This window comes from Chaetura pelagica, unplaced genomic scaffold (genome assembly GCF_000747805.2).
Source record: "Chaetura pelagica isolate M959 unplaced genomic scaffold, ChaPel_1.0 scaffold26, whole genome shotgun sequence".
NCBI lineage: Eukaryota > Metazoa > Chordata > Aves > Apodiformes > Apodidae > Chaetura > Chaetura pelagica.
In genome coordinates this window covers 825,495-838,808 of record NW_009953793.1, presented here as the reverse complement: position 1 = coordinate 838,808, position 13,314 = coordinate 825,495, and the positions used below count along the sequence as shown (strand labels likewise).

At 50.6% G+C, this 13,314-nt stretch overlaps 1 protein-coding gene across 1 annotated transcript in view; it reads left to right on the top strand.

Moving 5' to 3' along the window:
• The first annotated feature begins 7,865 nt into the window (after nucleotides 1-7,865).
• Nucleotides 7,866-13,314, top strand: part of LOC104391747 (activin receptor type-1C-like) — a 54,444-nt gene continuing 48,995 nt past the window's right edge. The window contains exon 1 of the mRNA XM_010001078.1: nucleotides 7,866-8,094. Within this exon, the coding sequence (XP_009999380.1) occupies nucleotides 7,941-8,094 (154 nt within the window). The 5' untranslated portion in view covers nucleotides 7,866-7,940. The remainder of the gene's footprint in view (nucleotides 8,095-13,314) is intronic.

Sequence of the window (13,314 nt, the reverse complement as noted above, 5' to 3'; positions counted from 1 at the left end):
GGTCTCCAGCCCCAGAGGGAGGGATGGCAGAGGCCACGAGTGCCATAACAGCCAGCTTGGAGCTGGGAGCAGCAAGAGTACAGGGATGCCCTGGGGAAGGAGTGGGATGGCAGGGATGGCAGGGGTGGGATGGCAGGGATGGCAGGGGTGGGATGGCAGGCCTGGACCTTGGCTGTGGCCCCAGAGGACCGAAGACCCAGGGGAGAGCACAGACACCATCTCCTGCTGCTTCCAGCCAACAGCTCACATTGGCTCCCTGCTGAGAAATGAGAAGCAGCACAGATTGCTGTTGAAATCTGCTACGTGTGGTTAAGCGTGGAGATACAGTGTAAAATAGGACTCTTGCTATGTGAGCAGCACTGTATCCAAACAACTCTGTCTTTCCCATGCAGTAAAATGTCCTTATCTTGGGTGATAAACACTCAGGGAAAATGTGTCTTCACTCTGAATTTTCTAGCACACTGGGTTGACTCCTGTGCTTCCTATAGAATGTAAACTTGGGGTAACAGCCCAAGGAAGGTGACGGGCACAGCGATGGCTGCTGCTCACCCAGAAAGCTGTGAGCCAGCCAGTGCACATCCCTGTGTGTTCCAGCTTCATCGTTTGGTTGCTAATCCTTATTAACTGGTAATATTGAAAAGCCTATGTCTTGAGCACCAAAAATAGTATGTCCTTGGAAAGACGTGCTGCAATAGCAAAGCAGTTGTAGTTCACTGAGCAATTTAGTTCCATGCTATGTAACAAGTGAGCAGTATGATGCCATCTTCTCATCTCGGTGCATCACTGAAGCTCTGTTTTCCTGGCTTTTAGTAAAAAGCTTTAATGAAACAGGTGGATGAGAACTATAAGCAGTTAATGACCTGACACCCTGAGCTGTGTGTCTGCCAATAACTTGCCCAGGTGAAAGGTGGTGTGTGGGGTGAGTGGGTGGAATTTAGTTCTGACTTTTTGGAGTAGGCTCTGGACCTCTACCAGTTCCTTGCAAATGATTAAATCTGGCCAGGGTATCTTGTCAGCTTCTCACAAGCACTGCTGGAAGGAGAGCAGCACAGTTGCTTTCCACACAGGCAGGGCAGCAGTGCAGCCATGCCCAGCTCTTCCCTGTGAGCTGCCAGGTGTGTCTGGGTCTGTGTTGGAACACCTGGCCCAGTCTGCCTTGAGCTCTGGGTTATGGCATTGAGATGTCACAGCTTTCAGCAAAGGACCCTAGAAAAGGGGTGCTGGACATCATACTGGAGCCCCTCAGCACAGCAGTCTATTACCACATTCTTCTCCCCATCAGGTGCTGAGAGGGAGAGAGGCTCAAGGGTTGGGTGTTTTTTCCATGCTTATCTTTGTCTGCTTGGAATTCATGTTCTGCCTGGCCGTGAAGGTTCTGGTAACCTGGTAATTAACTGCAACATGCAAGTGTTGAATCATGAACAGATGACAGGGAGGAGATGCTGAGCTAATAACTCCAGTCCAGTTAAAAATTGCCATTTCCTCTCTTCACCTCAAGTGCTGTTGTGCTCTGAACTATCCTGGGTTGGCTCCAGCTCTCGTGCAGACAAGAGTCCTGACTGAAGCCCAGGTCGTATGGCTACATTCAGATGCTGTGAGTACCTGTTGAGAGGAGGATTCCCCCAGACCCAGCAGCTCCAGATGTGTGAATCTGTGCACATGCTGCTTTTTTTTCCAGACTAGATGGTCCTTGCAAGTTGAGTTTTTCTTACAGAAGAGAATAGTTCAGCTGGAAGGGCCCTTCAGTGTCACCCAGTCCAGCCACCGGCAGTTGGCAATTTATCTTTCTGTTCTTGGCTCATCTGAGGCAAAAATAAATGAGGTACATTAAAAAGTCAATGTTTTCTTGTTTCCATGTTTCCCAGGAAGCCAATTCCAGGTAGTGAGAGCTGTGTTTGCAGAGCTCACACCCCCTTGCTTCTCCAGCAGTGCACGGACATTCAAGGGGGCAAAACCAGCAGCAATGAAGTAAGAGGGAACATTTTGGGTTTCCAAGTGTTGTTTTGAAACACTTTGCTCTTTTTAATGCAGTAATTCTAAGCCGTTCAGCCCCTGTCGTGCTTTACCTCTCAGGGGGCTATTTTTTAAAAGATACCTTGCCTGTTTGAAGCTAAGGAGGAATTAGCAAATGTCCTTTGACAATTCAGTCCAACAAAAATAATCTAACTGGGTTTTGTTGCCCTTTCCCTGCTCAGTAAATATTAATTGAAATTCCTCAGTTTCTGCCTATTGCTTTTTTTTTGTCAGGATTGCTAGGCTTTTCTGGAACAGAGAACTGAAATACTTGATATCCTGCCTCCAAAATTATGATACTTGCACACATTAATAATACATATTTTTAAGAAAGAAAAGCATTGGAGCTATTTAAAATCTCTTGTTACAGGACATTTTCTTCAGTTCTGCAATAATTATTTTCCTGCTCTTTACAGCTTTCCAGTTTTTTGCCTAGCTCAGGATCAGTCCTTTTTGACCTTTTGGGGTCTGCACACAATGACCCTGGCACTGTGCACAGCCCACACTCACACGAGCCCCAGACCTCTTTGTGTGGGAATAAAAGAAAGCAGAAGGGATGTACAGAATGAGGATGGAAACGTTCTGGGTATTCAGCCCTCCTTCCCACCAAGATTAAAGACAACTAATTGTTGCAAGGCCATTTAGGTATTTGCTTTCCAATTTAATTTTGAAATGCTCTACTGTCCTGTAGTCACAAGAATAAACTGCTTTTGTGGGTAGCACTGGATTATGACTTAATGGAAGATTAATGCCTTGTTAATCTGTATAGTAAGACGTCTGTGTTGAGATGTAGAACGTTGTGTGGTTCCTAAGAGAGAGCAACTCTGGGCTTTCCCCCCCCCCTTAGTTTTAAGTTTATTCTTTTAATCCCACAGTATTAGCCAGTTTATGTCAATTGCATGTTCAGTTCTTTCTGTTTAACTTTTGAAGTTGCTTACTTGCTTGAATTGTTAGTTGCTTTCATTCAAGTGGTGTCTAAACCCATCTTCTTCCACCTGGTTTTCATATGTATCATTCTTGTTCCTCAGTTACCTAGTGATTCAGGTGTTTGAGGCTGACACTTGAGGGAAAAAAAATGGTGGAAGTACATAAAAAAGAAATCTGTTGTGCAGTTTTGTTGTGCTGATTTGTTGTGAATTGGAGGCAGGTTCATTCCTTCCTGCTCGGCAGGCGAGCTGGGCAGCGTTTGCCTGCACCGTGAGCCTTATCAGGGCTGTGCTGAAAACTAAAGGGAAAAAACCCAACATTGCTTTTTCTATAAGTCATGCAGGTTATTTTCAACTCATTCTGTCCTTGATTCGTAGTGAGTCTCATCCAATAGCCTGTTATATGGTCTCAGCTCCTGTTGTAGAAACAGCAGAAAAAACCCAAACATCCTTGGTAAGTGTTTATGTCTTATAAATGCCACAGGCAGGGAACAGCTGTTCCTTGTGGTGTCTGTACCTAAAAGTTGCTTTCCTTGTGTATCTGACAACTGTGAATCAAGGTTGCCTGGGTGGGCGTTGGCTTCTCCAGTTCTTCCCTTGTGTCATGCCCAGTGGCTCTGTGGGAGCTGCGAGGGACCGCGCAGCTCCCGCTGCTGCCCCTGCCCAAGGGAGCCTGGGCTGTGTCCTCTCCTCCTGCCCCGTGCCCTGCCATGTCCTCATCCCTGTGGGTGCATCCTCCGTGGGCTGCGCTGCCTTGGGGAGGTTCAGGACAGATTTGCCCACGGCTGCTGGAGCAGGAGGTGCTGGGGGAGCTGCAGCCACGGGTGGCCGAGCTCGGGCGCCTGCTCCGTTGCTTCACTTTCTCCTAGTTTCCCAACCAGAGGACGCAGCGTTTCGAGTGAGATGTTCTTGTGGTGTTTGTTACTGGACTAGAGAGCGCCTTGTTTTGAAACTCTGGGAGCACGTTTTCCTCCCGCCTCTTTGATCCTTTTCCCTGTGGCTCCTTGTTCCCCTTCCCTGGTTTCCACAGCGGAGGAAGCCCCGACTTCTCCCCCGGGCACCGCGTTGCTGGTAGCGGTGCCAGGGCTGTGGTTTGCAGCTGGTTTTGAAAGGAATGACTCAAAAAGGCAACAGTTCAAGTGTGGTGGGACAAATGTGCATTGACATGTGGTTTAGGATGCAGAGTTTTTGAGTGTGCACAGAGGTTTGTGTGCTCCTCTGCCCCTTCCAAAGGGAATACAGCACTGGTGGCCGGACCGATGTGACTCCTGGCAGCTCAGTCTTTCTGAAGGAGAAGGGGGAAGGCTTGCCAAGCCTTCTCTGTCTCCAGGACTCTCTAGTCTACAGTGGGCACTAAAATTATCTGGAAGTTCAACATGCTCCCATCCCTGCTCCTCCCATTGTGTCATCAGGTGGCTGAATCTGTTCACTTTCAATGATAATTCTGGGCTGTATTGAGAATTTTGACCGGTTTTGTTTCTTTTTGTTCTTCTTTGCATTAATGGCTTCCAGCAGAAGTGGCTCTGTGGGGATCAGGGCTGACTTCCTCCAGCTGTGGGCAGTAAATTGGACTGGTCCATTTTGACCAACTAATAGGAAAAATGGGGGCCAGAATCTTTCTGTCAGTGATGTGGGCAGAAGAAAGGACGACCAGCAGAGTAAACGGCTCTGGCTGTAGGGGTGGGAAACAGGGATGCTCAGCAGGGTCTGTCCATGGTTCCCCTGCCAAGGAAGGGGCTCTCTGGGTGCAGGGGGCTGGAGGGCTGCAGGGTCCTTGCCCTCTAGGGACAAGGGACAGTCTTGGCTTGGCCAAAGTGGGCTCAAAGAGCCCTTAGCCATCTTTCTCCTGCCCCGTGTTCCTGGTGCTCCGAGGAACATCCGTGGAGCTGCTCAGGGCTTGCAGTGACAGGCTGGACCAGCTCCCCTCTCAAGCAGTGCACAGAACACCAGAAGACGGATAAATCTGCCAGTTGTCTGATGTGGATGGCATCTTACAGACTGTTTCCCATTTCATTTTTAGGCCGTGAGGAGAGGGCAGAAAACCAGCACAGTGAGGTGTCTGAAACGCTGCAGGCACTTGGACAGCCCGGTCCCCGTTTCCTCAAGTGATGCTTTTATTTTGCAGCAGGGGTGATGATGGGTCTGCTTTCTGCTGCCAGATCCCCTGTTTACTTGGAGCTGATCAGCCTTGCTCCTGGCACCTCTGCTAGGAGCCCAGTGATGTCCTTAGGGCAGAGACTGCCCCGTTGCTGGGGACTGGTTGTGCTCACTCCCCATTCCCAGGGAAGGCCCGAGCAGGCAGGGATGCTGTTCCTGGCACACCCTGCATCCAGGATAAACACGAACATATGGTGCCAGGGAAGTTTGTTGTGGGCCTGAGCTGCAGATAAACACTCCAAGCTGTTATTTCAGAAGGGGAGCACAGGATGAAGGTTGTTGTAAAGAAAACAAGTAGCATCACAGGAACAGAAATTGGATTGGCACTGACATCTGTCGGGGCTTCTCTGCTCCTCCAGACACTCTCTTTGGGATGGTGTTTCTCAATCTTGCAGAGTTAAAACTGACCTAGAAAGGTAGACAGAAGACATTTTGGGGACCTTGTGATGGGACAATAACTGATCAAGTCAAAAGTTGAGGAGATCAAGTCTCTGTACTCTAAAATGAGAGGGTTTTTTTTTTTTTCCTTCAGAAACAATTGTATAAAGTGCAGTTAAGGAAGTGTTTCCTGTGGAAATTGCTTTCAGCTGAAGGTTAAGATGTCTTGCTTATTGTATCCCTGCTAATACGGGCTCCTAAACTTGGCATGAAGCAAGTAAAACCAGATTGTTATGAAGCAGATGAAGAAAACAAGGCAGGGAAAAAAATAATAAAAAATACATACATATATAGTTGGCATCAGGTGTTTTACTGAGATGATGTGGGTTTGGTTTCCTCCTCATCTTCCAGGGAAGAGTCAGTAAAGCCTGAAACATGTAGTAGTAATTAAATGTGTTTCTATTTGATTTGGTGAAACATGAAGATTTAGTTTAAAAGATGCAAAGCTTAGAAGTCATCTGAGGTTCACCAAAAGGAACTGGGCAGCTGTTCATGTGCCTGAAAAACGTGTCTCATCTTGGAAGGTGAGGGCAGGAGAAGTCCATCCTTCCAGCCCGTGTCAGTCTGTCAGTGGTGTGGGTGGGACTTTGCATCCTGGTGGTTCCTCAGACTCTGAGCTGTGCTGGGGCTGGCACTGCTGGGGGTGGTCACGTTTGGGCAGGGGTGGCTGTTGGTGCTAGTGAGAATCCCATGTGTCATGGGAGCAGCTGTGTCTGAACACCTACCTGGCAATGGAGTACGTGCCCCTGTGTTTGCCTGGAGTGTTGTCTGAGCTGTTGTCCTGAGTCTGTGGGAGCTGGGGACATAAGCTTGAAGACCTGAACCCCTGTCTCCCCGCCTGGGGAAGAGGCAGCTCCCAGAGAAACTTCTGCTCGGGGTGGTCAGTCTTCTCCACCACGTGAGATAGATGCTGTACCCTTTCCTGTGACCAGGGACCGCTTGGTTTAAAAACTCATCACCTGTGGGTGTTGGGGGCCAGTGCTCTCGGGGGCCTCCCAGGACTGGCTTCCTCCCTTCACCAGCAGAGGTGAGGGCCTGGGCACGGACCCGTGCTGGAGCTGCTGGGGGTGCTGGTGGAGACCCACACTCTCTTTGGGATGGTGTTTCTCAATCTTGCAGAGTTAAAACTGACCTAGAAAGGTAGACAGAAGACATTTTGGGGACCTTGTGATGGGACAATAACTGATCAAGTCAAAAGTTGAGGAGATCAAGTCTCTGTACTCTAAAATGAGAGGGTTTTTTTTTTTTTCCTTCAGAAACTATTGTATAAAGTGCAGTTAAGGAAGTGTTTCCTGTGGAAATTGCTTTCAGCTGAAGGTTAAGATGTCTTGCTTATTGTATCCCTGCTAATACGGGCTCCTAAACTTGGCATGAAGCAAGTAAAACCAGATTGTTATGAAGCAGGTGAAGAAAACAAGGCAGGGAAAAAAATAATTAAAAATATATACATATATAGTTGGCATCAGGTGTTTTACTGAGATGATGTGGGTTTGGTTTCCTCCTCATCTTCCAGGGAAGAGTCAGTAAAGCCTGAAACATGTAGTAGTAATTAAATGTGTTTCTATTTGATTTGGTGAAACATGAAGATTTAGTTTAAAAGATGCAAAGCTTAGAAGTCATCTGAGGTTCACCAAAAGGAACTGGGCAGCTGTTCATGTGGCTGAAAAACGTGTCTCATCTTGGAAGGTGAGGGCAGGAGAAGTCCATCCTTCCAGCCCGTGTCAGTCTGTCAGTGGTGTGGGTGGGACTTTGCATCCTGATGGTTCCTCAGACTCTGAGCTGTGCTGGGGCTGGCACTGCTGGGGGTGGTCACGTTTGGGCAGGGGTGGCTGTTGGTGCTAGTGAGAATCCCATGTGTCATGGGAGCAGCTGTGTCTGAACACCTACCTGGCAATGGAGTACGTGCCCCTGTGTTTGCCTGGAGTGTTGTCTGAGCTGTTGTCCTGAGTCTGTGGGAGCTGGGGACATAAGCTTGAAGCCCTGAACCCCTGTCTCCCCGCCTGGGCAAGAGGCAGCTCCCAGAGAAACTTCTGCTCGGGGTGGTCAGTCTTCTCCACCACGTGAGATAGATGCTGTACCCTTTCCTGTGACCAGGGACCGCTTGGTTTAAAAACTCATCACCTGTGGGTGTTGGGGGCCAGTGCTCTCGGGGGCCTCCCAGGACTGGCTTCCTCCCTTCACCAGCAGAGGTGAGGGCCTGGGCACGGACCCGTGCTGGAGCTGCTGGGGGTGCTGGTGGAGACCCAGCTGGCGAGGCTGCCTGCCGGCTGCGGGGAGGGGTCTGCCTGCCCGGGGTCCTCTCACGAGAGCTGGCGCCCCTGTTTTCCAGGCCTGCGGTGCGTGTGCCAGCTGTGCGAGCACACCAACTTCACCTGCCAGACCGAGGGCGCCTGCTGGGCGTCCGTCATGCTGACCGACGGGCGGGAGGAGGTGGTCAAGTCCTGCGTCTCCCTCCCCGAGCTCAACGCCCAGGTCTTCTGCCACAGCTCCAGGAACATCACCAAGACCGAGTGCTGCTACACCGACTTCTGCAACAACATCACCCTCCGCCTGCCCCTCGGTGAGTGCCCAGGCCCCGGGAGGGCGGCAGGGCTGTGCCACGGGCACTGCCAGCAGAGGCAGAGGCTGGGGGGTCTAAAGGCTGGCTGTGAGAAGGGACCTGCTTTCCCCCTGCTTGGTTCAGGCAGGAAAACCTAACCTGCAGCTCTGGGGGAAGGCGTTTCTTGCACCTCCTAGAGATGCTCCAGGTGTTGTGTTTGGTTTCCAACAGGGCGTGAAATGTGAAGGCAAAAGGAAGTGTCTGAAGGGAAGAGACTGGTAACCCCACAGATTGTTTGGGCCTGGAATAGCTTAAGGGAGTTTGTGACTTGAACTGGCATCAGTGTAGGTGTGAGGAAGGTGATGTCTGCTGAGCCAGGGACATTCCATGGTGCATGGATCTGCCATGTACAGCAGCTTCCAGTGAGGAGCTGGGACTGTTCACTGGTGCTTCACAAAGAGACAACAGAGACCTTGCACTGGCTGAAGTTTGGCAGTCTCAAAGGTCTCTGCATGCAATTTGAAAGACCTGCTTTAGGTGGCTCAGGTAAGAATTCAGACCAGGGAGGTTTGGAAAGGTGCTGAGTTGTAGGGTCACACAGCACTTAGAGTCTTCTCTGGGGGGCAAGAGGGGTGAAGGACATAGAAGCCCTGTAGATGTGGTGCTGAGGGACATGGGTTAGTGGTGGGCTTGGCAGGCTGGGGTAACTGTTGGACTCCATGATCCTAAAGGTTGTTTCCAACTCAAACTACTCTCTGAGTCACTGGGGGGGATGTCTCTGGCTGGTGCTGTTTCAGCAATCTTGTTAGCCTCTCTTGAACTTAGGGGTTCTGCAGTTCATTTTAGCAGCTTTTCTTTGGTGCTAGATCAGTGTCATTGATTCCTGCCCAGCAGGTCCAGCACAGTGTAAGATTCCTGGCCCCAGTTAGAAGGAGGAAGAAGATGGGCACTTCCAGGAACTCTGTGTGTTACACAGCTGGGGGAGTACTTGAGTCTGCCAGACTCAAAACTGTGTGTTGGAGTGGATTCAGTGCTTTTAAAAAAACCCAAATATTTATACTATTTTCAGGTTTAATTGTCTGGATCTTATTTCCAAGATTTGTGTTTAATCCAGGCTTTTTTTGAAAAAGATGTAGAATATACTATTTTCTCAAATGATGCCTTTTTATATACTTGTATCAGTGGGAGATGCTGCAGGTAAGAAGGATGCACGTGAACACAAAATTTACAGCTCTAACTGGATTTCAGCTGCTCTCAGGTAGTGTTCCCAGAATTTAAAAGGCTGTTACTGGAAGCACTTGCTGTGTCCTACAGGAGGCAGGAGGGCAGACCCTGGGGGTGTTGCTGTGGTGGCCTCGGGGCAGATGCTGGAGGCTGCCAGGGGAAGGGCCATTCCCACCAGCATCCAGAGCAGCCAGCCTAGGTGGAACCTGGCAGCTGGGGGGTCCGTGCCCCTGTATCTCATCTCACCTGTTACGTAGAGCAGGAATTAGGATTATTTAGAGATTTTATCTTTTGGTTGACAACAGAAGGGAGATACTCATCATGGTCACGCTCTGGAAATGTAGAGATAAAATGCTATGCTTATTTCTTTTCTGCCCCCCAGATGGGGTTCTAGAATCTTGGGGGAAAACTGCTATTTACAGAGGAGCAGGGGAGGCCTCTCTGTCCTCCGAGCGCTTGACCTGGTGGTTGCAAAACCTCTGATTTCGTGTTTCAGCGCTGGAGAAAATTACTTAATTTTCTCTTGAGCCCTTTGCTCTAAACATTTGGAAGAGATCAAGTCGGAGCTGTGACAGTGGCAGTGTTCCTTGCTTGCTGGCCTTTCTGCACAGCCCTGCCTCCCACCATCCACACAGCAGGAGAGTTTGGGCTCTGCACAAACAGCCTCTCCTGGCTGAGTCCTGCTCCTCCAGGGAGGGATGAGCTGGAGAGATTCCTGCCATGGCAGAGGGGTTCCTGCTGTGCCTGCACCCCGGGGAGCAGCAATCAGGGTGCCATTGCCTCGGCTGCCCTTGTAGGTGCCTCCCTGCCCTGGGAAACTGCTGCTTCCAGAGCCTTGCTCAGCCTGCGCTGTCTTCTTCTTTGGTCCTGCATGGCCAGAAAGGAAGGTCTTGTGCTGAGAAATCCCAGTCCTGATTTCAGGTCTTTGTCTGGCTGAGGAAATGTAAAGTAGAGGCACCAGAGCAAGGCTCCAGCACTGGAGCTCTTGGCTGGTCTGAGCAGGCCTGGAAGCAGCTCTTGGGTCGGTAACTCGTCCATCATCTTTGCTGCTGCTGCTTCCAGTGCTGAGCAGGGGCTGTGCCAGGACTTGCTGTGCTTGGACCATGCTGGTGTAAAGCATCTGTGTGTTCTGTCCATGTGTAATGTCACCTTTTCCTCTGGCCTGTCACAGGGTGCTGCTGCAGGGCTTGTCCTGTGTTGGTTGTCCCTTGCCACCTGTGGTGGGTGCCTTAGTGAGCCTCTGGGACTGGTAGTACCTGCCCTAGTGCACGGGCTCCCTGGTCTTTAAACTACCCCTGCTTTCCCAAGACATGTCTCAAAGCCAGCTCACCTCCACTGCCTCTCAAGAGGAGTGATAACGTGTGTGGTTCGACCCCTGGTGCAGGCACCTCAGAGTGGATTTGGTAGAGAACTCTCTGATGCAGATTCAGCATGTGGCTTGGAGAAGCTGGCCTGGGGCTGGGAGAGCACCTGGAGGTGAGGAGCAGCCTTGAAGGGCCAGGTGCACGTCCCACCCAGCCATGGCAGGACCTGCAGCCACCACAGGAGCCTCCAGAGGGGACAGGGGCCTGGCCTCAGCTCCCCGTGCCCACCTGCATCAGCTCAGCCTGTGCTGCTCCCAAGGGCTGTGTTGTAAGTGCATCCAGAGTGGGTGGGAAAGGATGGGAGGACTTGCAGCAGGAGGCTCTCCCAGGGCAGGAGGGTTGGTTGGTTCTGGGTTTCTGCAGCGTGGCTGCAGGTGGCATCACCTGTCCCAGCAGCAGCACCCGGGGCTGGGCTTCAGCTGGTGGTTGGCTTTGGTTTTCTAGAACCATGTGTGAAAACACACAGCTCTGAGGACAGAGTCGACCTGGGTATCTGCTTCTTTTGTGCTGCTTGTTGCTGGCAGGGGTTTCATGACAGTGTTCTCCATGAACAGGGGCTGGGTGTCGAAGTGCAGGGTTAGTTTGCAGGAACTGGGCTTCTTCTGTGTTACCCTGACTTCATTCCTAGGTTATTTTAACCAAGATCCTTTCTGCCCCGGCAGGTGGCTGGAGGTGCCTGTGCCCTGGCAGTGGGATGTCCTAACAGGGCTGCAGAGCAGCTGGTGTGCTGCTGCCTTGGTGGGCCTGCCCAGGAATCTCTGTGCAGGAGAAAGTGCTTCTGCCCAAAGACACCAAAGCCCTTTGAGAAGAGCAGTGGACACAGACATGTTAGTGTTAAAGAAGTCAGACACTGCTGTGCCAAAAGCTCTGTAAGGTACATAGTCATGCAGAAAATGAGAAAGCTCAGCCTTCAACCAATAACTTTTGGAATAAACCCCAGTGTTTGAATACAAATGCTAAGGGAAATCTCTCCAGTCACTCACAGAGCCTGGGCTGCTCCCCAGGGCCAGGGATGATGCCAGGCTGTGCAACAGCTCAGGGCACCATGGGGGCTTCCCCTGCCCTCTGCTTTCAGACTTCCCTGTCTGTTACTGAACAGGAAAGGTCTCACTTTGTTTTCCCAGGACAGGCTTGGTCCAAGAGTAGAGCTAGAGGGAAGGTCTGGCCAATGAGGGAAGGGACAAAACACGGTTCTCCTCGTTATCACTTCTAACGTGTTAGTGATGGGTAAACACAGGGAGGATGGTCAGTGGAGCAAAAAAGGGAGAGGAAAGGGGATGTTTTTATATACTTGTTTCTCTCTTCTGTGTGGCTGCTTTGTTTCCTCTTAACTGATGGTTTCGCTGCTGGAGTTCAGTGGGCAACATTTACACTCGGTGTTATTACTCTGCTGCAAAGTTGTAACAGACACCTGGTGTCGCTGGCTGGTTTCTGGTTTGTTTTTGGTAATGAAGGAAGCAAGTGGTCTGCTGTGGCACAGAGGTGTTGTCTGCTGTGGCCTGGGGTGGAGGTCAGTGCTGAAAAACCCTGAGGAGGAACTGCCACTTGTGGCACCCCCATCTGCACCTTGAAGCCTTGGGGTGGGCTGGGCCTGGAGGGGCTGTGACTGCTGGGACCACGCTGGTGCCACCAGGAGGGCTTCAGCCCAGCTCCAGCTGGCCTCTAAATCAGGGATGTTCTCTTTCTGGCTGTCAGGAGGTCAGCCAGCCCTCACCCACGAGATGGGCTGCCAGCTTGGGCCGTGATGGTGCAGAGCTGCTCGGAGGCTGAAGCAGCTGCAGGAGATGCTCCAAACCTGTGTCCTCCTCACCTGGGTGCCATTCAGCCCTGTGCAGCTGGTGCAGCTCCTGGGACGAGCCCCCACTGAGCCATCTCCTGAGGTTCTCCCCAGCAGAGCCCTGTGGTCAGAGCTCCAGCCTGTCATAGCTGCTCTGTGGATGCCCCATGTCCCTTCTGCCCAGCTTGGCTGTCCCAGGCTCCTGTCAAGAGTGAAGCTGTGCAAAGAGAGGGGGCAGGGGAAACAGCCATTCCAAGAATGCCTCCGTTATCTCCCAGCTGGATCCCAGATGGGCTTGCTTGAACTTCTGGATCCTTCAGCAGATCTTTACCTGCTGATTTCTGAATGGGGTGATAGGGCCTGTGGTCATGATGGAAGCTGGAGAAACTGCATTTTAGACTCTAGTCCAAATTGTGCACTTCAGACATTGTTTAAAAGTAAAGGTATTCTGCATGGCTGACTGGAGCCCCCACCAGATGCAATATATTTTCTTACTGCACTGGAAAGAACACATAGGGTTTTTTCTCCCAAGTAGCTTAGGAATTTAAACATGTGTAGTTTAGGGCTTTTAGAAGTGTTGAGGTGCCCACTAGCTGTAAACAGCAAGGCAAATGTCATCTGTGAGAATGTCTTTTCCACTGGAGGGAAAAAAAATAAATCCATCCTATTTTGTTGCCTAAAAGTACAGTTTTGTTTACACAACTGGGTTTATAACTGCAGTGTTCTGACACTGCCAGATGTGCTGGTTTTGTTTCATACATGGCAACATGTCTTCAGTTCTATTTTTGATTAGTAAGTTGTTGAATAGTATGTTTGAAATCAGATTGCAAAACGTTGTGATTAATGGTGCGGATGGTTTGAGGTAGTCAGGAGGGA